This window comes from Crocuta crocuta, unplaced genomic scaffold, assembly GCF_008692635.1.
Source record: "Crocuta crocuta isolate KB4526 unplaced genomic scaffold, BGI_CrCroc_1.0 scaffold87, whole genome shotgun sequence".
Taxonomy (NCBI): Eukaryota; Metazoa; Chordata; class Mammalia; order Carnivora; family Hyaenidae; genus Crocuta; species Crocuta crocuta.
The window spans coordinates 812,181-836,697 of record NW_027532166.1 but is presented as its reverse complement, the minus strand read 5'-3'; the positions used below and the strand labels follow the sequence as shown (position 1 = coordinate 836,697).

At 48.4% G+C, this 24,517-nt stretch overlaps 1 protein-coding gene across 2 annotated transcripts in view; it reads left to right on the top strand.

The window, feature by feature from the left end:
• Positions 1 to 24,517, top strand: part of FLNB (filamin B) — a 142,650-nt gene that overhangs the window by 89,570 nt on the left and 28,563 nt on the right. The window contains exons 19-30 of one of the 2 annotated variants that reach the window (XM_077776686.1): positions 3,026 to 3,143; positions 5,309 to 5,571; positions 7,093 to 7,690; positions 8,386 to 8,559; positions 9,559 to 9,721; positions 10,477 to 10,637; positions 14,299 to 14,466; positions 16,640 to 16,763; positions 18,161 to 18,317; positions 19,343 to 19,532; positions 21,179 to 21,426; positions 24,191 to 24,262. In XM_077776686.1, coding sequence (XP_077632812.1) covers positions 3,026 to 3,143; positions 5,309 to 5,571; positions 7,093 to 7,690; positions 8,386 to 8,559; positions 9,559 to 9,721; positions 10,477 to 10,637; positions 14,299 to 14,466; positions 16,640 to 16,763; positions 18,161 to 18,317; positions 19,343 to 19,532; positions 21,179 to 21,426; positions 24,191 to 24,262 — 2,436 coding nt within the window. The remainder of the gene's footprint in view (positions 1 to 3,025; positions 3,144 to 5,308; positions 5,572 to 7,092; positions 7,691 to 8,385; positions 8,560 to 9,558; positions 9,722 to 10,476; positions 10,638 to 14,298; positions 14,467 to 16,639; positions 16,764 to 18,160; positions 18,318 to 19,342; positions 19,533 to 21,178; positions 21,427 to 24,190; positions 24,263 to 24,517) is intronic. The other variant, XM_077776687.1, reaches the window with a different exon arrangement.

Here is a 24,517-nt window from a genome sequence, read left to right as displayed (position 1 = left end):
TTCTACGAGAGTGGGGCCAAGCATCCTCATTCGCCTTTGATCTCTCTTTTCTGAAGAGCAGCGTACAGCTCCAGATTGGGCTAAATAAGCTTGCCTTTTGAGCTGTGCCCTTGGATGTGGTTAAGAGGCCTGGGTGAGCCCAGAGGGCCGTGCCCAACATGGAGGCAGGGAGCACACTTTGAAGACTGATGCCCACAGGTCCACCTTCTCATGGTGGTTTTTAGGGACTAACAGGAAGGAACTTTCCAGAAGTGTAGTTGTTTGGTGTGTGTGGAGAGACAGCGGTGGGTCCTGGCCCAGGGTGAGCGTGTCGCCCTCAGAATGCAGGCTGTGCTGTGTGAGGAGCTGTGGCCCCGCCTGATGGCTGGCTCCCTGCTCCCCAGCACCTGCGGGCTGCTGCTGTCCCCTGCAGTGGACCAGGCATGGTCTTGTCAGAAGGCCGTGGTCAGAGCTACTTTCTCCTTGGTGGAGTGTCATTGTTGGACTGGGGCTTGAGGATCTTCCAAAGGTCAGACAAAGGCTTGATTTCACAGAAGGGAGATGACACAATACTGTATTCTCCCGAGGAGTCTGCCTTCTATGCTTTTGGGTGGCTTGGCCTCAGGGCCTTCAGTGCCTCACCCATACTCCCTCCCACAGAGGAAGCGCTTTGAGAAGCTGATGGCAATGGCTCCTAGACCTTGTAGACCAGAAGCCACTGGGAATGAGAACCTCCACGTACTTACTGTGGGTACCCTGAGGAGACCCTGTGAGTTCACTGAGCCTCACAGGATGACAGGCCCTACCTGCTCTGGAGGTCTCTGGAGGAGGGAGCTGTGGGGAGCTCACTTGGTCCTGTCCTCACCTGAGCTCTCAAGCCGGAGTCTTAGGTTCGTGTGCTGTGCAGGGTAGGATTAAGGTCTCAGAGGCACACAGGGGAAAGAATAAAACTGACCTGCAGTCAGCAAGGTCTTTGTAAAATGCACCAGTGGTCACTGCTCAAACATTCCTGACATCACTCTCTGAGGGAAAAGCACAGTCCGTTCCTTGGCCAGGCCTCACAGGAAACCTTAAAATGCTACAGGCCCTTGCAAGTGTAAATCTCTTCAGATTTCTTCCTCCCTCTTGTTAGATTATTTGAGGTAAAGTTAATTTCCTGAGTTTTTGTTTTTTTTTTTATGACTGGTAATGAGAACACACCTTTTTTTTTTTTTTTAATGTTTACTCATTTTTGAGAGAGAGTATGCAAGTGGGGGAGGGGCAGAGAGAGAGGGCAGAGAATCCAAAGCAGGCTCTGCACTGACAGCAGTGAGCCCCATGCAGGGCTTGAACTCACGAGCCGTGAGATCGTGACCTGGGCTAAAGTTGGACACTCAACCAACTGAGCCACCCAGGTGCCGCTGAACACACTTTCTTTCATGGGATGCGTAGACTAAATTGAAAGAGGAATTTCCCTCCTCCTGTGGTGCGCTAGAGATGCACTGAGAGACTTAGAGGGGCTGGTGGGGAAGAAGGTTTTTCCATGACCCTTGGTTAACTATGAGGCCTAGCCCTCAAGGATTTAGGGGCTTGTGGGCGAATTGAAGTTGGGAAGAGCTGGCATGATGAAATTGCCATGGTGGCTGAAGTAATACTCCCTGCCTTCCCCTTAACAGAGAGGAGACATTTCCTGCCCCTGGGCTTGTGCTCAGCTCTGTTGGATGTGACCTGTGTACATTTGCCATGAAATGTTACACTCTTGGGACAGGGGGCCAGTTGGTGTGTGTGCAGCGCTAATAAATCCGGGAGAATCAATCCTCCCTCCTTCATTAATGGCAACCCATTTCATTCTTGGCTTCTTCCCTCTTTTCTGTTATTATAAGCAATGTGAGAAAATATATATTGACCCAAAGCTACACCCTTTTAACACTTGATCAGTGACCGCTTTCAGCAGAGCCCGAATTCTGGTAAGCCCCCCAGATTCCCTTCACGTCCTTGTATGTTATGCCTGGATGTTTGAGGTGAGGGAGATCTTAATCTACTGAGACAGCTGTGGGCTTTCATGGAGCATTGGNCCAGGCCTGGCCGGAGGAGAACATCCGTGGCACATGTGGTCGTACTGCGCTCCCATGCCCCTGGCCTGCTAGCATAGGGCCCGCCGAGCCCACAGATGTGGTCGCCTCCACACTTGAGACTTTTCTTTCTTTCCTTGACATAGACGGAGTTTCGAGACTGCACGGTGGTCCTAGAACAGCTCCAGTCTGCAAATCCCTTTTGGGTCTGGTGGCCTGAAATGGATTTCCAGGAAGTGGAAAAATCTGATTTTGTTCAGTTTGAGGCCCCCATGCCCAGCAGCTCTCGCCATGGCCACGGTTGGGTGTGTGCTGGCTAGGAGGTAGTGTGGCAGCGCAGCTGGGACACTGGTCTGGACACTGTGGGTGTGAGGTCCGACTCTCACACTTACCAAGCGTGTGATTTGGGGGCATGTGACTCTACCTCTGGAGCTGTAGTTTCCTTTCCTGGAAAAATAGAGATGACAGTGGAAAACCACCCCTTTGGACTGTTTGGAGATTGAGTCAAGGAAATGCTTAAAAGCACAGAGCACAGTATGCTTATTAAGTTGTCTCTGTTAGAAGCTCCTCTGATTTTATCTTTCTCGCTTCTTCTTGCCATGGAGCTGGAAGCTTAGAGAAATATATCTGTGCTGTTTCTTTTTCTTTCTTAAGTCTATTGATTTATTTTTAAGAGAGGAGAGAGAAAGAGAACGTGAGAGGGGGGAGGGGCAGAGAGAGAGAGGGAGAGAGAGAATCCTAAGCAGGCTTTGTGCTGTCAGCACAGGGACTGATGCAGGGCTCGAACTCATGAACCATGAGATCATGACCTGAGCTGAAACCAAGAGTCAGACTCTTAACCTACTGAGCCACCCAGGTGCCTGTGTATCTGTGATGTTTCTAAATCTGCTGGAGTCAAGTGTCCTTTGCCTCTGAAAGAATGAAAGATCTGTTGTTGTTAAACAACAAGTTAGATGTTGGTGCCCAAAGGTGCACTCTGTTTCCTCTCGTTCCAGGGCAACATGCAGGTTCTGGTTACCTATGGTGGCGACCCCATCCCTAAAAGCCCTTTCGCCGTGAGCGTGGCTGCCCCACTGGATCTGAGCAAGATAAAAATTAACGGCCTGGAAAACAGTAAGTGTGGATGGAGGCAGGGGGCACTGAAGACCACCAATCCGGACTGCCACTTACATTCCCTTCAAAGGATAGTTTTCAGTGAAGCGTATTCTGCCTTAAGAGACATTGCAGTGGGACAGACTTGGGTGCAGATTGGGGCCATGCGGTGGGATGGCTCTGTGACCCTGCCTGTGCTTAACCGCATCAAGCCTCCATCTTCTCATTCTTAGAGTGGGGGATGGGTGGTCAAGGACACTGACATTCACAGGAATATTTTGAAAGTTAAATGAGCTCAAAATTCAGGGCTGGCACATAGTCAGGCCTCTGTAACTGCTGGCCTCTGCGGTGGGATGTTTTCATTACAAAGAGGAGTTGGAACACATTGCTTCCTGGTGAGTTTCTACTGTGCTAGCCGTCCCTGGCCGCGGAATCCACATGAGCGTAGACAGTCTAGCGTAAAAGTCAGTTCCCTGGAGCTCAGAAACCACAACTATGATGCATCCCTCCAGCCCCATCCCGATATTCCTTTAACTTGCTAGGTATCTTATCTATACAAGCTCATTTCATTTATTTTAAAATATTTCCATTTATTTTATTAGGGAAAATTCCAAACATACAAAAGTAAAGACAGTAGTATAATGTGAACACTGATGTGGTTATCACTCCCCTTCAGAAGTTCAACACGTAATCATAAAATTATTTTTTTTACACAAGTAATGCATAAATCCACTTTCATCTAAAAAGCATCACAGTTGAGAGTAAGCTCCACTCTGTTACCTTTTTTTTTCTCCCTAGGGCTGTCCAGAGTTTTCAGTTCAGTTTTTATCCTTCCAGACCTTCTCTCTGCATCTGTACGTGCACATGTGCCCGCAGAAAACATTGGCAGTGTTTATTTTGCATTAAAGTTATCCTGCTGCTTCCGTGTGCCTTCAGCCTGCCTTTTGCCATCAGCACTGCATCCTGGAGAACACGCACACCTATGTCCCCTTGGGTTGGCATGAGCAGTCATGCGGCTGCAACCTGGCCACACCTCGGTGGCCCACACTCACCTGATTTCAGGGTCACACGGAGCTCAGTGCATACCCCCCCAGGGCAGGCCTCTTTGGTCTCAGTGGACCATTGATGAGCGCCTTTACTGATCAGTGACCCAAATGCACGAGCCACCTCCCAGCTCTGGGGTCTCTGCAGCAAGAACTGGATGCTGGCTTTGTCCCTGGAGGACATAGGAACAGTCACTGTCCAGTCCTTTTCATGTGTCTCCTCACTGCTGCTTTCTCTAAGACTCCTAGTGCTTCAGTCCCAGACCAGGCAAAGCACCACGGTAATTAGGAAAAGCCTTTGGGCCGTGGCGCTCTGAGGCCTCCTTGGTTGTGTTCTGCAGGCCCTGAACTGCCCCAGAGGCAGGAATTCCCCGGCTTCCGGTGGGGCCCCTGTGCTCCCAGTGCTTTCCTTTGGGTTCAAAGTCCTTTCCCTGTTTTTGTCAAATGCAGCACATGGGTTTTCTGTGGCCCTGCTTTGCGGAGACCTTTCAGATATCAGCAAGTACAGAGAGTCGCTTCCTCAGACTCGCCTCAGTGCCCCTGCGCCGGCCAGCTCTGTGACTTTTGCCTTGTTGGCCGTAGGATGAAATCTGCTGCCAAGAGTTAGTAAATAAAACATTGGCCTATGGGAATGTTTTCATATAAAGTTAACACCGAAAGTACGTAGAGGACAGTGTCAGATTTTAATTTACTCGTCAGCAGAACAGATTGTGGGGTCAGGCAAATTTATGTTTGAGTCCCCCCTTTCTGGTCTGCTGAGTGTCACCCTGGACACATTCCCTAACCTCTCTGAGCCTCAGTTTCCCCATCTTCTAAAACCATCGGTGACAAATAAATACCCCATGGGATTGTGGTAAAAATGAAAGGAGATGATGTGCCCTCTTCATGCCTGGGTGTAAAGTGCATTCAGAGCGTGTCAGCCGTCATCGTTATCATTAATTAATAATTGTATTTGTCCTGGTTGTTATCCAGGTAAATGCTGATTATCCCTACTCAGTCTTGTTTCTTGTCCTCTCTATCAGCCACGGCTTATTGCATGGGCTGAGATAACACCTCATGTTGGAGGGACTGTCATTTGTTTGCTCTCAGTTTTTGCTGCTGAGAAGGGCCAGCTCATCACTTTGGCGTATTCTCCTCTTCCAGGAGTCGAAGTCGGGAAGGGTCAGGAGTTCGCCATTGACACAAAGGGGGCCGGAGGCCAGGGGAAGCTGGATGTGACCATACTGAGCCCCTCGAGGAAGGTCGTGCCATGTATGGTGGTGCCCGGGCCGGGCCGGGAGAGTAACACAGCCAAGTTCATCCCTCGGGAGGAGGGGCTCTACGCTGTCGACGTCACCTACGATGGACACCCCGTGCCTGGGAGCCCCTACACGGTGGAGGCCTCACTGCCACCAGATCCCACCAAGGTCAGCTTATGTTTTTGTACCAGGATGTGTCTCCTGTTGTCAAATATAATGCCGTGGTCCTTTACTGATCCTGCTTGGCAAACACCTTTAGAGAATCATTTTCTGATGAAAATCGGTTGTCGATGACTGACTGAAGTTTTCTGTCCTATAGTTCAGCCTTGAGGGGTCCCCTGGGCAGCTTGCCATCCTTCCCACTGCTCGTCTTCTCTCTCTCTCTCTCTGGTGGTGAGGCTTGGGTGAGGGCTTCCTCATCCCTGGGTTCTACCCCTTCATTTGCCAGCATAATAATGGGTGAGCTTGTATGGGTGCGGGTGGAGGCCAGCATCCAGCACGCCGAGTGGACTCACCCCGCAGAAGCTGTATAATGCAATATAAAAATATATGAATGGGGCTCAGTCGGTTAGGCTGACTCTTGATCTCAGGTCATGATCTCATGGTTTGTGGGATCAAGCCCTGTGTCGGGCTCTGCGCTGATAACACAGAGCCTGCTTGGGATTCTCTCTCCTCCTCTCTCTGCTCCTCTCCCACTTGCATTCTCTCTCTCTCTCAATAATAAACATTTAAAATAATTTTTTAATAAATAAGAAAATTTTTTATTAGGTATTAGTTTTTAGAGCAGTTTTTGGTTCATAGTAGAATTGCAAGGAAGGTACAGAGATTTCCCTGATACTTCCTGTGCCTGCATGTGCACAGCCTCCCCGTTATCACTGTCCCCAGCAGAGTGCTCCGTTTGTTCTAACTGATGGATCTGCACTGACACCCTGTTCACCCCAAATCCGTAGTTGGCACGAGGGTTCCCTCCTGGTGATCTACATTCTATGGATTTGGACAAATGTAGAAGGACAGGTATCCACCACTGCAGTTTTTTATTGTGTGGAGTTTGTTGAGGGAGGGGTAGCCATCCAAGCAACAGGGAGGCCCACGAAACCCTGCTACAAGCGTTCGGCCCCGCGTGTGTTTGTTCGTGTCCTCCTCCAGCCCTGCAGTCCGGGAATGCTGGGCACAGCAGGAGCGGAAGTCACGTGCAAAGCTTCAGAGGGCCACGCCTCGTGCTGTGGCTGTCAGTGTTGACTGAGCTCACAGCCGTGTCTCCCTTTGGCAGCCTGATTGCACCGTGGCTCTGACTCAGGCGTCTGTCTGACACTAGTTAGCCCCAGGGAGAAGGGCCACTCAGCTGAGGGGCAGCTCAGTGCTGATTGCAGGCCAGGGTGTGAGGTGTGCTGGCTGAGCAGACGCACTCCAGCGTCAGGCAGGGTTGACTTTTTTTTTTTAATTTTTTAATGTTTTATTTATTTCTGAGAGAGAGAAAGAGACAGTGTGAGCAGAGGAGAGTCAGAGAAAGAGGGAGACACAGAGTCCAAAGCAACCTCCAGGCTCCAAGCTAGCTGTCAGCACAAAGCCCGATGCGGGGCTCAAACCCACGAACCATGAGATCATGACCTGAGCCAAAGTCAGATGCTTAACTGACTGAGCCACCCAGGCGCCCCAGGCAGGTTTGACTTTTATTTTCTGTTCAAATAGGTGAAGGCCCATGGTCCTGGCCTTGAAGGTGGTCTCGTGGGCAAGCCCGCAGAGTTCACCATTGACACCAAAGGAGCAGGCACCGGAGGTTTGGGCCTCACCGTGGAAGGTCCATGCGAGGCCAAAATTGAATGCTCTGACAATGGTGATGGCACATGCTCGGTCTCCTACCTGCCCACCAAGCCCGGGGAGTACTTTGTCAACATTCTCTTTGAAGAAGTCCACATACCTGGTTCTCCCTTCAAAGCTGACATTGAAATGCCTTTCGACCCCTCTAAAGTCGTGGCTTCGGGGCCAGGTCTCCAGCACGGCAAAGTGGGCGAAGCTGGGCTGCTTAGTGTTGACTGTTCGGAAGCGGGGCCGGGGGCCCTGGGTCTGGAAGCTGTGTCAGACACGGGAGCGAAAGCCGAAGTCTGTATTGAAAACAACAAAGACGGTACCTACGCAGTGACCTACGTGCCCCTGACCGCCGGCATGTACACGCTGACCATGAAGTATGGCGGTGAGCTCGTGCCCCACTTCCCCGCCAGGGTCAAGGTGGAGCCCGCCGTGGACACCAGCAGGGTCAAAGTCTTTGGGCCAGGAATAGAAGGAAAAGGTAGGTTTCATAAAGAGAGTGGAACTGCAAAATAACTGTGCGGGGGGTGGGGGGGACTTAGGGGTCCCCAGAAACTCAGAGCGGAGCTGTGAACCCATATGCCTGTTGGGGCCAGGTGAGGTGTAAGGAAACACGCACCTGTGCTCTCCGCATCTGGAGGAGAAGGACCACAGCACAGGGGTGAGCACACGGCATTTCTGCTGCTTAACCCTCGCGTTGCTTCTCTGTGGGGAACAGGGCCCAGCGCTGCCTGCAGATTTCCCTATTTTTCGGCAGAGTTAGAAATCGTGATTTTTATGTGGTAATTCAGGATCTTTCACTTTTGGCACTTAATTGAAAAGGTTTAACATGTGATGCTAATACCATAAAATGTGATGCTAATACCACGCTTGCTGCAGAGCAGATCTGTCGTTTCCCTTTAACCTGTCCCTGAACCCCACCTTTGTCCAAAAAGTGTGCCAGTGGTTGTATTATCACAAGGGGCTTCCATGGGCTACCCTGGAAGAAGCAGGTTTTGCAGAGTGGTGGCGGGGGGAGGCGGTCATTAATACTCTCGATTTTGAGAGTCAAAGAAAGCAGTTGTCTGCGGTCACTGAAATTAGACCTAACACCTGAAGTGCCGAGAACCTTGGCAATGGGTTTTGTCCCAGGCCCCAGGTATTGGTGACGTTCTTATCTGTGTGATTGCTCTGCAGACGTGTTTCGTGAGGCCACCACCGACTTCACGGTCGACTCACGGCCCCTGACACAGGTTGGGGGCGACCACATCAAGACCCACATTGCCAACCCCTCAGGGGCCTCTACCGAGTGCTTCGTCACAGACAATGCCGACGGGACCTACCAGGTGGAGTACACGCCCTTTGAGAAAGGTCAGTTGACTTCTCCTTGGACATGACCCTCATTCAGAGCTGTGGTGGGCCATTTCCCTTGGTGACTGGTGTTGACTCCTGCCTCGTGTGTCTGGCCTGTCTCAGCAGAGGCATGCCCAAAGTTAAAGGGACATGTGTAAATCTCCCTCCCCAACAGTGTCTTGTGTGCTGACACTTGGGCCAGATTTAGCCTCAGGCTCACCCCAACAGGTTATGAGTGATGTCATGCGTATTGCCCATTTGTATAGTTTGTTTTACATAATTTATTTCTTGAATATTAAAATTATTTAAAAATTTGAGGGCCATCTGGGTGGCTCAGTCAGTTAAGCCTCTGACTTTGGCTCAGGTCATGATCTCGCAGTTCATGGATTTGAGCCCCACATCGGGCTCTGTGCTGACAGCTCAGAGCCTGGAACCTGCTTCAGATTCTGTCTCCTTCGCTCTCTGCCCCTCTTCCGCTCACAATCTGTCTCTCAAAAATAAACATTAATAAAAACATTTTTTAATTTGATAAATCATGAAAAGGTAAAAAATTAAAAGTACCGTATAATCTCATTATTTGGATATGTGATTCCTATAAATATTTTGGTGCAGATACTTCCAATCTCTTTACGTAAATGCATTTATGTTCTGTTTCCTGGATTCCCCTTTGTCTCTTGGGTAATGACCGCGTGGAGTTTTCCAGATGAGGGTAGAACATTTAAGTTGACTAACTTGAATACAGACGTAGTGATACTTGCTTGGAGGAGAGACCTTGTGTGTATGTGTGTCAGAGAGGGAGAATTATGTGTCCGTCAAGTGAACAGAAAGCATCAATAAACAAGTGTATTTAAAAAGAATCACATCATACCGATGTTGTACTGTTTCTTTAACCCACTTGTTGCAAATAACACGATATAGCAGGTAGGTGTGGATGCTAAGTGAAACTCTGCAGCAGAGTGTTATTTCCCACAAACAGGTGACTCTTGTACAAATGTTTCTGTTTGTCGCTTTGAACAGGTGTCCATGTAGTGGAGGTGACATACGATGATGTACCCGTCCCAAATAGTCCCTTCAAAGTGGCTGTAACCGAAGGTTGCCAACCGTCTCGGGTTCAAGCCCAGGGACCTGGGTTGAAAGAGGCCTTTACCAACAAACCCAATGTCTTCACTGTGGTTACTAGGTAAGCAGGGCCCTGGGCTCTGTGTGTTGACTCTGAAAGGAGTAGGTATAGGTAGTTGAACTGCCCTGAGTTTTATGGGTGTATTCCGCATATGTGTCATGGTCTCCCAGCCTTTGAGAGGCTTTTCTGTTTTCATGAAAGTGAGACATTTTCTTTTGTAGAGACTTCTGTTAGAGAGAAAGGCCAAGGATACCTCAAAAAGTACCAGAAAGCCCCTGGTGATAGTCACAAAATTGCTGAGCAAACCAGAAGTAGATGGAAGCTCCTTAAGTTGATAATGCAGAAATATATAGCCAATCTCATAGTTAAGCGAGATATTAGAAGTATGCCTCCTATGGGGTGCCTGGGTGGCCTAGTCTTGTGGGCATCTGAATCTTGATTTTAGCTCAGGTCATGATCTCATGGTTTGTGAGTTTGAGCCCTGCGTCAGGCTCTACACTGACAGCACGGAGCCTTCTTGGGATTCTCACTCTGTCCCCTTCTCTCTGCCCCTCTCCTGCTGTCTCTCTCTCTCTCTCTCAAAATAAACAAACATTAAAATTAAAAAAAAAAAATCAAAAGAAGGCTAAGCATCAGAAAGGAGAGGTTAAAGCTGTCTTATACTGTTGAGAAATCTTCTGTGTGGGAGGTGTCACAGTAGTTGAGCCAGGTTGGCTAAATGGGATCGTTTATAGAGGGATTTTAAATAGCTTTGGCAATAAGCAGACCAGCATGAACCACTAGTGCCACTGTGCTTTCTTTTCCACACTTTCCAGAGGGGCGGGAATTGGTGGGCTTGGCATAACTGTCGAAGGCCCGTCAGAGTCGAAGATCAACTGCAGAGACAACAAAGATGGTAGCTGCAGCGCTGAGTACGTCCCCTTTGCCCCAGGGGACTACGACGTTAACATCACATATGGAGGAGCCCACATCCCTGGTAAGGTTTCCCTGAGAAAGGCACCCAAAGAATAATTGATGTTGTGTGAAAGCAGGTTCCGTTTTGTTTATCTCTGGGTGGGACAAAGAGTCTGCTATGTGCAGTGGTGGCAAAGGGAGAATTTTCCTTATGGCTGCATCTCCAAGAATATCCCAAATGCCAGGAGGACCAGTAACGTGGCATAACACATTGGCTTGGCGTTTTGACTACAAATGGTTGGTCCCACGTTGGAGGACCTAATTTAAGGGCAAGCTGATTTTTTTTTTTTTTTTTTTTTTTAATACAATGTTGAAAATCTCTGCTTTATTCTGTGGTTGGTTCTTACTCACCTTCTGCATATTTTCTTTCTGTTTTTCATTGACAGTCCTGGTAACCCAAAGAGACACACAAACTCAAATGTTTATTTATTAATTTCTTTTCTATTTAATGATGTAGTATATACACTTGCTGTAAAACAGGGCTTGTCGGGTGCCTGGCTGGCTCAGGCGGTGGAGCGTGCAACTCTTGGTCTTGGGATTGTGAGGTTGAGCCCATGTTGGGTGATGAGATTACATAAAAAACTTGGGGTGGGATAATTCTTGGTTGTGTGGGAGACTGTCCTGTGCACTGTAGGGTATTTAGTAGCATTCCACACACACCCCCTTTCATTTTGTAACAACACCAAATGTCTCTAGATATTGCCAAGTGTCCAGTCAGGGACAAAATCACCCCTAGCTGAGAACCACTGCTGTACATGATTGAAACAACGAGGAAATATATGACTTAAATGGTGAAGGGCCCTCCACCTTTCATGCTCCAGGGGGAGAGATTTCCGTAGGTTCTGCTTCTGCTTATTTAACGAACAGTTGCCACTCAGCACAGCTCTAGATGGTTAGGTGACTCTGGTACGGAGTGGACTCAAGTGCAAGGACTCTGGGGGCTGCCTCTGAGTCAGCCTATGCCTTGTCTTAGATGTGTTGAGAAAGAGGGTGGAACCCCACCCCCAAGACTCCTGGGGCAGGAAGAGTCTTGGGTGGGTCAGTATTTTTGCCCTAAGAAAGCCATAACCCAGGGTGAGACTGAGGGGGAAGAAGCTGGCCAAGGAGCTTACTTTTGGGTTTCTGGATTGGCTCCCAGAAAACTGGAGTGTGCATTGACCAAACACTTTCCTGAATCTATACATTTCCCCCCCACTTATTACATACAAATGTACACACACGTTCAAACTCACTCTTCCTCTCACATTGATCCAAATGCATTGACATTCAGCTCAAATGAATGCTCCTCACATGTTCATTTAAGCCTTAATTTTATGAAGGCTTAGATTTTCTTTGAAGGCTTAAGTGTCTTTAAGAAAGGTAAGTTTCTCCTCAAACTTGACTTTGCAACTGATCATAGCTTTTTAAGTCCCTGTAAGCACTAGTCAAGACACATTCATTCAGTTATGGAGAAGACAGTCAAAGCTCTTGAGCTCCGGGAACTTCCTGGCTGGTGTTTATGCGACTTCTGATAACTGCTACAAAGAAAAGAACAGGACTTGGTGACAGCATACAGAGCCTTGGGGATCTTTTGGAGCTCTGCAGCTGGGGGGATGGGAGAGGAGAGTGCAGAGAACAGCTGGAAGGCTGTTAGGAGAGACGACGTGGCGGCCCCAGCCAGGCAGGTAGCCGTGGAGAAGAGCATCTCCTGATCGTGGAGAAAACAACACTGTTCTGACTTTACTGGGAAGGTCTGGTAGATGCTCTCAGCTTTGGAATTCCCCTTGCAGAAGAGGGACGGGGGCTTGGGCCCCTGTGGCTGACCCATGAGCATGAAGCAGACGGCCATCTTTGAGAATTACAATAAAAAGAGACCCACTTGGAGTTTTCTTATCAGAGGTAGATGGTACGTCTTAATGTTTCAGACTGATGCCTCTCAGAGCTGTATACCAGCATTTCCCAGATCCCAGGCCCTTCCCAGGCAGAGTTATTTAGGAAAGTTATTGGTTGGTTTTCTTAGTATTGGGCTGCTTAGCCAAGGTGACTCATGGTGTTGAGCTGTGAAACATACCTGGTAGCTTCTGATTTGCTTTCATGGGAGTTCTGCTTGGTTAAACATTAGTCCAGTGTTTCCTGGCCTGGTACTGGCCCGTAGTGGAGTTATTTTTGACAAGGTATGCTATCTTTACCCGCTTTGGCCTATTGGTTTCCTCTGGTGGGCTGGCTGTGGTTGATTGGTGGTGGCTCTTAGATCAGTTGGATCAACTGGGAGAAGACCTGCTGTGATTGATTTTTGATGTCTGCCTGGAGCACAGCATGAGGGGCAGGTCACGCTTGGTATCTGCCACCTTGGGTCTAAAGTTACCTTGTTAGTTCTTGGCTACTCTCATGCAGAGTTCAGACACCTTCCAGTGGGGGCTCTGACTTGGAGATTGGCCTCCCATGCTTTATTGCTCAGAAGTAGTCAATGGCCGTCACCTGCTGACACTGAAATTCTCAACGGTTTTTCTGTGAATTGAAGCACCTTTTGTTTCCCTAAACCCCAGCATGGAGGGTGATGTTTGTCTTTGCCAGGGTCAGCCATTTATTTCAGTTAGCTGAAAAATTTGATGCCACCGAAACCCAGCTTTTGCTAAAAAGCCAAGATCTGTGTTCTTTAAGTGATCTTCTAATGTATCACCCCTAATTCTACAACAGATAAATTTGGACGAGTGCAAAGCAGAGACACCTGAGTTTGTGTGGCAGTTAGAAGTACTAATTTTGCCAGCCTTCTTAGGGAGCACAAAGACTTGTACACACAGCGAGAGGTGCATGTTGCCGCCCCTCGGTGATGGACTTGGAAGCTGGAGGGGGCAGGATGCTGGGGCCACTGGGGCTCCCATTTCTGGCTCAGCTCTGAGGAGGTCTTCCTTGGTCTCCTTGGTAGAGAAGTCCCATGAGGGTCCCTGGTCCAGCCCTGGCTTCTCTGTTCAGTGCTTGTCTTGCAAATCCTGATCACATAGCATTTTCTGTTTCCTTGATCTTTAAAACCGATACTTTCAAAGAGTCAGAGGATCACAGCTCACAGGGAGAAAGTAAGACTTCACCCAATGGCCATTTGTGGTGGGAAGGTGCCGGCTCCTTGCAGGAGAAAGATTCCAGGAAGCCCTCGGGAACTGTTTGGGGAGAGGATGTTGGATGTGGTCCGCAAGGCCTCCCTGCCTCTATAGCCCTTTCCACTTCTTTCATTCACCACTCAGCTGTCTTCCTTCATTTCCCTCAACACGCTGTCTTCCCCCTCATCTGCAGGCTTCTGCATGTGCCCATCACAGCTTAAAACCCCTCTCCATCTGCTTCCCTGGGTGCTATCTGCTCATTCTCATGTCTCAGCTTCAATGTCACAGGAAAGTTTCCTCTGGCCTCCTGAAGACCAGATTCATTGCCTTCTAAGTGCTAATCCAAGCCCTCAACATGTTATATGTGATACTGCAGTGCCTTGTTTGCCTCCCCCTTCTGCATTGTGGGTTCCTCGAGGGCCATTAGCCACTCTGCCCACCACCCTGGCACAGTGTCTGCATGGAGTGAATGTGCATGGGTGCACACAGGAAGGCGGGAGGCGCTGACTGAGGCCCAGCCCGGCGAGGGCCCATGTGGAGCAGCGGTGCGATTCTGGGTGCGCACACGGCAGGGCTCCTGTGCTCAGAATCCTGTGACTTCTTTTCCAGGCAGTCCCTTCAGAGTTCCTGTGAAAGATGTCGTGGATCCTAGCAAGGTCAAGATTGCCGGCCCTGGGCTGGGCTCCGGTGTCCGAGCTCGCATCTTGCAGTCTTTCACGGTGGACAGCAGCAAGGCTGGCCTGGCACCCCTGGAAGTGAGGGTCCTGGGCCCACGAGGTGAGGATGCATCCTGCGCCCCCCCACCCCCAGACATTCACCTGCCCCAGATGGGGGCAGCTGTGAGCCAGAGCAGGCACTTTACTTTTGAGTTTGGTCGTGAGCTTAAAATTAAATTTCTTAAATTGCTTTATTACTCCATACTCTGGCTAGACAGGAGAAGCTCCTGCTTAAAAAGCAGGCAGACCTCTTATTTGTCGAGCAGTCTTTCTCCCATTTAATAATATGGCTCTGAGTATCTTTTTAAATGAAAAAAAAATTAATGTTATTTATTTATTTATTTATTTATTTTGAGAGAAAGACACAGAGTGCAAGCAGGGGAGGGGCAGAGAGAGAAGGAAACACAGAATCCGAATCAGGCTCCAGGCTCCGAGCTGTCAGCACAGAGTCTGACGTGGAGCTCGAAACTCATGAACTCTGAGATCATGACCTGAGCTGAAGTCGGACACTTAACTGACTGAGCCACCCAGGCGCCCCTCTAAATGTCTTTTTAAATTTTTATTTTTCTTAAGTAGTGAGATGAAGCAAGTAGTCTTTGGGCTCTCACCTGTAATACTGTTACCACTGCTTGATTACACATTTCAGCATTTGTGAGGTGACTGGGGTTGGTCTGGAATTTGGGCGGGCAGTGGGTTTGGAGGTGATCATTTTCTTCGAGGTGCCTTTGTGCCCATGTGGAACACACCCCGAATTTCTGGAAATGACAGCTACTCCTCCCATGTGACACATGGCTTTGTCATTGTCCCAGCTTCCTGGAGGGAGAGAGTCTCTTGGGAAATAGCCTTTGTTGCCAGTTCAGCCTGCCCCGTTGGCAGCCTGGAACACTGGGGTTTGGTAAGGCGAGCAGGCCATTTTGGGACAAAGCCCTGAAGTACATTGAAGTTTACCTTATTTGGTATCTGATTGCATTTCCTCTTCTAGCATTTAAAATGTGCCATTCTCTGCCTAATTTCTTAAATTATCTGGATTTTTCCCCAGTGATGTGTTCTTGGCTTCACAGAAGTGGCAAATGGGGGCTTCCTTCCTTCTTTGAAGAGGAACTTTCTCCTTAATGGGGTTCAGCAGGAGGTTATGCCCTTTGAAGCTCAGGGCAGACGTGGTTTGAGGGAAATGAGGTCATGGGGCTGGAATCTGATTCTAATAGTTACTGAGCTTTATGACCTGTGTGTGTGTTGTGTGTGTGTGTGAGAGAGAGAGACAGACAGAGAGAGAGAGAGAGGCTTCACTTAGATATCTACCTCTATTATATTATTATGGAAGACTCTGAAGTAACAGCCTTTTAATTTTAGTTGATGAAATGGATTCCCAGTCATGGCGCAGCCCCTTGAAAGCCATTTCAGAGTTCTTTAAAGGTGACCCGAAGGGTGACTTTACGGAGACAGGTTTGCATTTTCCTATTGGCTGCTGCTCTAATTTATATGACCTGAATGCTTCTTGCTGGCTTCACCCTTCAGATTGCCTTGTTCCTGCCTCCTCTGGTTTGCTTACTGAGCAGGCCATGCTTTGCTTAACCTACCCTGCCGCTGATCCCTCCTTGATGCTCATGTTTAGAACTGGGATCTGAAATCTACTAACCCAATGCATGCCTTGATTATGCTTTAACATAGTCTCTAACCATCCCATGTAGGCGTCACTTTGAAGGTGCCCTCACCCCCATGAGATTGACATCTTCACCTGCCCTGCACCTATGCCCATCCTGCTGGCACCATGGTGGTCTTTGATCAAAGGTGGCTATCAGTCTTGACTGGCCAGCCCACTGGTTAATTTTTGCTCTTCAGAATTGTGGACTCTTTGGCCCTTCCTCAACTATACAGGAAAATTGCCACATCCCAAGCATGCCTAACCAGCTTGAAAGGGTACAGCTTGTCTGCAATACGCATCTTTGCACAAGCACAGGCAGCAGTCTCCTTAATTATACTCAAGGGCTGACTGAGTGTACTTTAGCCAACAGAAAGCTAAAGGTGTCTCTTGGGGTCATTTCTGCAACCATGAATTGGGGATCCTGTCTCCTGTGATTTCTCAGGCCTCTGATTATGGCCTGCCTGCCTTAATGTTACTCATCAGTGGAAACCAATAGCCCTTGGGGATGAATGTGATTCTGTTTCAAGCTCTGCCCAGGGTCGAGTGAAGGAGAGCCCATGCAGTTCCTCAGACCTCTCATTTCTGTTCTCAGGCCTGGTGGAACCAGTGAACATTGTGGACAATGGGGATGGCACACATACAGTGACCTACACCCCATCCCAGGAGGGGCCTTACATGGTCTCGGTTAAATATGCCGATGAAGAGATCCCTCGTAGGTAAGCTCCTGACACAGAAGGCGGTCCAAACCAGCCTGAAGCTCACTCCTCTGCAGGATTGACCAGCACTGCCCTGGTGACCCATTCATCGATTCTTTTATCCATCCACCTATCCATCTACCCACTGATCCGTCTGTCCATCCACCCACTGATCTTCTACCCATCTGCCCATCCATCCACTCATCCATGCATCCATCCATCCTTCCATCCACTCACCCACCTATCCATCTATCCACCCATCCATCCACCCATCAGATCAGCAGGTATCACCAAGAACCTGCATGCTCTGCACAGGTATATCAGCACACTAGCCTTGATATTTGTGTCTGCAAATAGCAGCATCCTGTTTCCTCCTACTTAGTTCCTTTCAGCCATCTTTAATTCAAAGATGAGCAAAAATTAAGGAGTTGGGAATCTTTGAAGAAACAAGGAATGCATTAATTCATCGAAGTCTTCTTTCTGGTGACCTTGCAAGTAGTTTCCTATCAAGGGCAAAGATTTTTACTTTTCTACTTTTTAAAAAAAATTTTAGTGTTTTATTTATTTCTGAGAGAGAGAGAGAGAGACAGTGTGGGCAGGGGAGGCTCAGAGAGAGAGGGAGACACAGAATCTGAAATAGGCTCCAGGCTCTGAGCTAGCTGTCAGCACAGAACCCAACACGGGGTCAAACTCACGAACCGTGAAATCATGACCTGAGCCGAAGTAGGAGGCCTAACTGACTGAGCCACCCAGGCACCCCATTTTTTTACTTCTTTACTTCTTTTGAGGATTTGGTTGACAATAGTGTTCCCAGAGTGTGTTGGATAGAAACCTTATTCCTTGGTCATATTAATATGAAATGTTTCCTACACTCTCCCTCTCTCCAAACAGCTTCTGGAGGTTTCTTTTCCTACTCCTTAAGATGAAAAAGTTTTACCCATGCTCCTAATGTACACATTTTATATAGAGATATAGCTCTAGGTATATAGAAATATATAATTTATAAATTATATTTATGTATTACTTTGTTAATACGTAATTCATCTAAAATGTCCTAAAAATAGAAAAGAAGATGAGATAAAATATTATTCCAGTTATTTATTCCAATGTTGTTTTTTAATTCTAATATTCCCTTTCCATTTTGGTAACCATTTTCTTAGCATAACAAAAGTGAGTTAACCTTGGCTCCCAAATCGACTTGGGGATTAGTGTATATTGCATGGAATGCATTCAGGGAAAGCCAGTCTGTCTATGATGGTTACATGATTGTAAACTTCTGCTGGGTTTAAGATACTTAAGGCACTATCTTATCTGCTATAGAAATCCCTCATTTCAAGCCCAGTCTCTGTGTAAGGGAGATAAGATGTAGCAGGAGTTGATGGTATCCACACTGACCGGGGATGTATGTGTCTTTCAAGTCCCTTTAAAGTCAAGGTCCTTCCCACATATGATGCCAGCAAAGTGACTGCCAGTGGCCCTGGCCTCAGTTCCTATGGCGTGCCTGCCAGTCTGCCTGTGGAGTTTGCAATCGATGCCAGAGATGCCGGGGAAGGCCTGCTTGCTGTTCAGATAACGGTAACTTTGAGTTATCTTCTAGTGTCAAACTTTATTAATAAAGACCTAATTTCCTGGTCAGAGATAAGAACAAGGTTTTAATAACCAATTTCTGGCCTAATGCACATGTTTGACAAGATTTTTCCCCCATTAATTGTGCAAGAGAACAAACGTGCTTGCCTGAGTGAGAGGTCTGAAGGTGTAGCTCCAAGTACCACGTGTGAATGCCTCTCATGTATTCTGATCTCTATTATATCTGTGCCTCTGTTTTTCTTTTAAAATGTTTTCAATTACTCATCAGATTAGTTAGGACTAAGCTGTGCTGCGTATCACAATACACCCGGCAAACAAGAGTGGCTTAAACACATGGGATTATTCCCTCTGGTTAAACAAGGCTGGAGGCAAGCCACCTGGGTGACGTTATGGCTTTGCAGAGAAGCAGGCTCCATCTCTCTGCTCCTCTGTCCCGCCTGTGGCTTCTGCCCCAGGCCTGCTCGTGGCCCATGGGCCCTCTGATGTACGCGGCAGGCCAGGAGGAAGAAGAGTATCAAGGGACAGTGGGACTTTGAACTCAATCAGCCACCTCAAGCAGCCCTGTGTGACTTCTACCTCTCTCTCATTTATTGGAACTTTGTCACAAGTCACATGACCATACTTGGTGGCAGAGGATGCTAGGATGTGGGAGCAGTGCCCCAGCCAAGAACTGGGGACCTTTTGCTAAGAAGAAAAAGGAGAGAGTGGATGTGGTGGTGTGCGTGCGGGAGCCCCCTTGTCTCCCTGTATTTCAGTAGATCCAGAGCTCAGTCGCTACTTGTTCAGTTGACTGAAAAATTCCTAAACGTTGACCGTGTCCATGTGGTGTTAAAGGGATCTGTGACCCTCTTCTCCCTAGCTCCACCCCCAAAAAAGGTTGTATTAAGCCAGTAATTCTGTTTCCTCCTGAAGAAAGGTTGTTGATCAATGAGCAAAATGTGTCTCAGTGTCCCATAAATGGTTTCTCCATCTTGATGACAACATCTTAAATGGCATTTCTCTGCAATTCACAGGACCAAGAGGGAAAACCCAAAAGAGCCACTGTCCATGACAATAAAGATGGCACATACGCCGTCACCTACATCCCTGATAAGACCGGACGCTATATGATTGGGGTCACCTATGGGGGGGACGACATCCCATTGTCTCCCTACCGCATCCGGGCCACGCAGACGGGAGATGCCAGCAAGTGTCTGGCCACAGGTGAGTGCAGGTCAAGGTCAGGAGTATGGGCTTTCGAGTCAGAAAGCCAAGGGCTCGCCTTTCTCTACCACTTAATAGCTACGTGATTAGGGCAAGTTGCTCAACCACTCTGAGCTTCAGTCAGACTCAGATGGAAGATCTTTCTGAGAACACTGAATTCAAGAAACTCTTCTCAGGATCAGAGATAGTTTTGCAGGGTTATTGCAAAGATCAGATGAGGTCAGGCGTGAAAAATGCTTAGCATGGTGCCAGGCGCATGGAAGCTATTATTATGTTACTTTTGAAGTGGGTGCTTTGGTTGAGATCAGCTGTGATAGTGGCTTCCATGAAAGTTGCACATGTGTGCCTTTCCTTTCATGAGTAGATGGTTTAATTATTCAAGACTTATTAAAGAGCGTTTCAGTTCAGCATTAAATGCATTAGCGCCAGAGACTGTGGCTTCATCTCTCAGAATATCTCCAGGAATACATTTGAGCATCACACGGGCCCTTCTGTTTCTAACCACAGCTCTTGCTACTCTGATGCTACTGCACCAGATTCCCCAACACGAGTCCCCATCTCTGAAATGAAACAGATTTGCTTCTCTTTAAATTACACACAGGTCCACCGTGCTTGTGTTTTATGGCTCTCCTATCTTCTCTTGTTCTGAATGGAGAAACACTTTGGCTTTTAGAGCAAGTTGTAAACTCCTCAACTTGGCAATTTTTGGCTCAAAAATTGGGAAATTTTGAAACACTGGCCAGTCCAACTCTCCACCTCTTAGGTCTGTGCTGTGCCAGGTACGCTAGATTGCCTTTGCTTATCTGCGGGAATGATGCTATTGGGTGTGGACTTACTCCGTGCCTTCCAGGCCCTATTCCCTCCCTTGCTAGGGCAGAATCCTGAGCAGAATATTCTCAGCCTGGGGGCTCCTGCAGGCCACAGTTCTCTGTCTGTCATTCAAGGCCTTCCCCAGACTGGCCCCAGACTTCCTTCTACTACTCCCTGTCTGAGCAACATGTTCTTAGCACTGCCTGTTGCTTCTACACCCTTGGGTTCGTTTTTGGATTTTTTTTTTTCCCCAGTGTGCTTTTAGTTCACTTGTCTACACTTCCCGATGTGTGGGTCCTGTATGAAGGGGTGCCACAAGGCCAATAGATACAGGCTAGTCATGGTTTGGGGACAGAGGTTGTATGTCTCCCTAGCCAAGGGAGACTCGCCTAGTACCTGTCCTTCAGAATCCAGCCTTTCCCCTCATCCCAAAAAGCCCTTTGTCAATGTGGCAACCCCGGGATATGCATTCTTAGGACTTTATTTTTAGAGCTGTACTACAGGGCCTTCTCTGAAGAACAACTGATCATTTTTTCTCTAACTTAGCTCCTCCTCAGTGTTTCCACAGCACACTGAGCTGTCATTCCTGGTGCCTGGCCTGTATCTGCCTTCCTGTTAGATCGGGAACATCTTGAGCAGGGACTGTGTTTAGTTCAGTGTGGTGTGTACCTTGCCCTTAAGAAAATATGTTTGCTTAGGGAAGTGGACCGTCACCCCCATGCCATTGAACGCTTGAACCTTGGATCGCCCACACGAATGTGCGATTTGTTCTTGGGCCTCCAGGGCACTTGTCCACAGCTGGGACTTCCATTCTCTTCTCCTGAACTTCTCTCCAGGTCCTGGAATCGCCTCCACTGTGAAAACTGGCGAGGAAGTGGGCTTTGTGGTCGATGCCAAGACCGCTGGGAAGGGGAAAGTGACCTGTACGGTTCTGACCCCAGACGGCACCGAGGCCGAGGCTGATGTCATTGAGAATGAGGATGGCACCTATGACATCTTCTACACGGCCGCCAAGCCGGGCACCTATGTGATCTATGTGCGCTTCGGCGGTGTTGATATTCCCAACAGCCCCTTCACTGTCATGGTAAGAAAACTCCTTCCCTAGAGCACTCTACTAGCACAGAAATGGCAACAGCTGCCATTCGTTAAATCCTGGCTGGAACATCCCCTTCCACTTTTTTTTCTTTTAAAAAATTTTTTTAAGCAGTCATGACCTTGTAGAGTCCTAGAATAATCTCTAGAAATCCAGAGACCCTTGTCTCTAAGAGTTTTTAAAGAACCTTATTGGCCACCAAAGTATCTGTCATGCTAAGGGTCTTAAGCAATGTCCTGGCCTGAGCCCAGCTCAGAACGATACACTTTGTTTGTTTGTAAAACATCACAATTTTTTATTCTGCTAATTCTTCTTCCTTCCTCCTCCCTCATCTCCGTGGCCTGGAGGAGAGAGGTTCCTGAGTCCGTTATGTCTGCAGACTTGACTTGTATCCCAGGACACAAAGTGCCTCCAGTTTTGTCTTGGAAAGATTCAGATTTTGCATAGGTGTGGGAAATAGCATGTCTTTTGAATAGTAACACCTGGAAAAAAGGGAAGCTACTATGTGAGCCTCTGGGCCAGAGAATAGTGAGGCTCTTTAGTTTTCAACGAGTGACTTTTGGACCTTCCCCTGATTATGAAGTTTCTTCAACCAAGAAAAGATTAGAAACCTTGTTTGACGCTCAAAACACCAAGGATCGTTGGCCCTTCTGCAGGCGAGGCATAGGACCCAGGCTCAGACTCAAGGTCGCTGAGCCCAGAGTGCCTGCTGTGGACAGCCACCGGGTGCCGTGGGTCCCCCCTTCCACGGTGTCCTTTGATGCCACGGCCAACAGCCACGCTCGACCACAAAGCTCTTAGGCCTCTGCGACTTGGCCCCACGCATAGCCTGCGAAGCCCCTTCTCATGATTTCACTTTATGCAGTGACCGAGAAGGGACTACATTCCAAACAGAAGGCCGTGCCTCCCTTCCAAACAGTCTGTAATCTGTTGTAGCCTTTCCCCTCCTTTCCGTAGATATTTGTTTATCTGTAAACATTCAGCCAGAGATCTGGAAGCTCTTTTTTGCAAGGATGTAAGCGCTTGTCAGCTTTGAGCCTGTTCACTTGGGAGTGTTTTTCTCCTTCAGCAGAAAAGGGCAGGAAGAAATGCAGCTAGAGTTTATATCCTCATTTCCAGAGAAGGGTCCCGGTTGTAGTTTTAAGAATCTGTTTTAGTCCGTAGCGGGTTTTATCTGGTGGATTAGAATAAAGTAGCAGGGAAGAGGTGGCCCCGGGCCTTGCTGGTGCAACGAGCTAGGGATGGGTTAGGAGGGTCCAACTGACAGAATCAGTGTGAAAATATTGAGGACCATTTTAACTGATGAGTCAGGGACCTGAAGCAGAGGCCACCAAACTCATTTGGGATAAATGTCCCCTCAGCCCTGGACTACAAACATAGTTTGTGCAGGCACCCTGCCCCCCTCACTACTACTGGAGGCAGAAAAGGGCAGTCACCCCACAGAACCTGGTCTAGGTCTTTTTTTTTAAATTTTTTAAATGTTTTATTTATTTTTGAGAGAGAGACAGCATGAGCAGGGGAAGGTCAGAGAGAGTGGGAGACACAGAATCCGAAGCAGACTCCAGGCTCTGAGCTAGCTGTCAGCACAGAGACTGATGCAGGGCTCGAACCCACGAACCGTGAGATCATGACTTGAGCCAAAGTTGGACGCTTAACCGACTGAGCCACCCAGGTGCCCATGGTTTGGGTCTTTATTCTCCTGTTCCAAGCTTTCTCCAGCCTTATCTAGATGGACTTCCTTTGCATGTGGATTCCCTGCCTCCCTCTACAGACTTGTGGACAAAAGGACATGAACACCCAGTACTGCCTTCAGACTCGTGTGTCAAGGAGGCCCAGCAGGCTGGTTCAGTTAAATACCTCAGGAAGCCAGGGGCTGGCAGCTTAGCCGCTCATCACCGTTGAGGAGTCCTGGAGCAAAGGCCGTAGCGAGACCATTGAAAGATCCGTCTTCCTGGCCAGTTTGTCCCTGCAGGCCCCCACGCTATGAGAGAGCTCTAGAAGGTGGGGAGAGGGCTGCTTCAAATATTAAAGCCCAGAAAGCTGCCTTTCTACGTGAAGCCCCTTCTCTGCAGAAGCTAAAATACACAAAAAGGAGTAAATGCAGGCATGTACGCCTTCCTCCACGGGGTGGCCTTCCAATTCTTGTTGTTGATTGCGGTCGAAGAAGGGGATCCCTCCCTGATCAGGCTGATCGAATTAGGAACATGAAGTCTGTGGTTTAAAGCAGAAATGAATTTATAAAGACTTTTAACACATTGAGACGGTGGACCCTTACCAGGTAACAGGAGGCCACTTTTCCGGTTTCGCACTGCAGAAGTGACTAGTGTTCATTTTTCCCATTTGTACAACACATCAGTGGCCTCCTCTGGTGTACAGACATACACAGTCACCTTACCTGACTCCCTGCCAGTTGGACATTTTAGGCTAGGTCAAGTTCTCATGACCACCAACAGCTGTAGTAAAATGCCTGACACACAGCACTTTCGTGCGGACTTTCCCACTAGCATGTTGATAGGCCTGCTTCCTAGGGGTGTGGTCGTGGGTCCAAAGGGCATGTGCATTTGACCTTTGAAGAAAGGAAGCCCACTTGCTGTCCACAAGGGGAGGAGGAATGTAGGCTCTCGCTAGAGCGAGCAGCTCCCTGCCATACAGATGGAGCAGATGGGGAGGAAGCTGCCCTCAGGTTGTAGCATCTACTAAGTAGCAATGTCCCTTCAATGTGATTCCCAACTAATCTCCATTTGCCACCGACCAGGCCACGGATGGGGAAGTCGAGGCTGTGGAGGAGGCGCCGGTAAATGCATGTTCCCCCGGATTCAGGCCCTGGGTACACTTTTTTTTTTTTTCTCCTTTTTGCGTTTCTGTGTTTACTCAGCCTTCATTTCAGAAAAGCTACAGCCTGCTTCTGGGGATTGCTTCAGCCCTCTGGGTGTCCTGGTCATTGGTTTGTCCCCCACTGATCAGTCCGTCACAATGATCCCCGCTTTCTCTGTAATGAGATCCACCCGTGTCATCGTATGCGCTCCACGAATCTCCGGCCGTCATGTCTGTGATCACGCTCGGTGTAGCCTGTCTCTGCGGT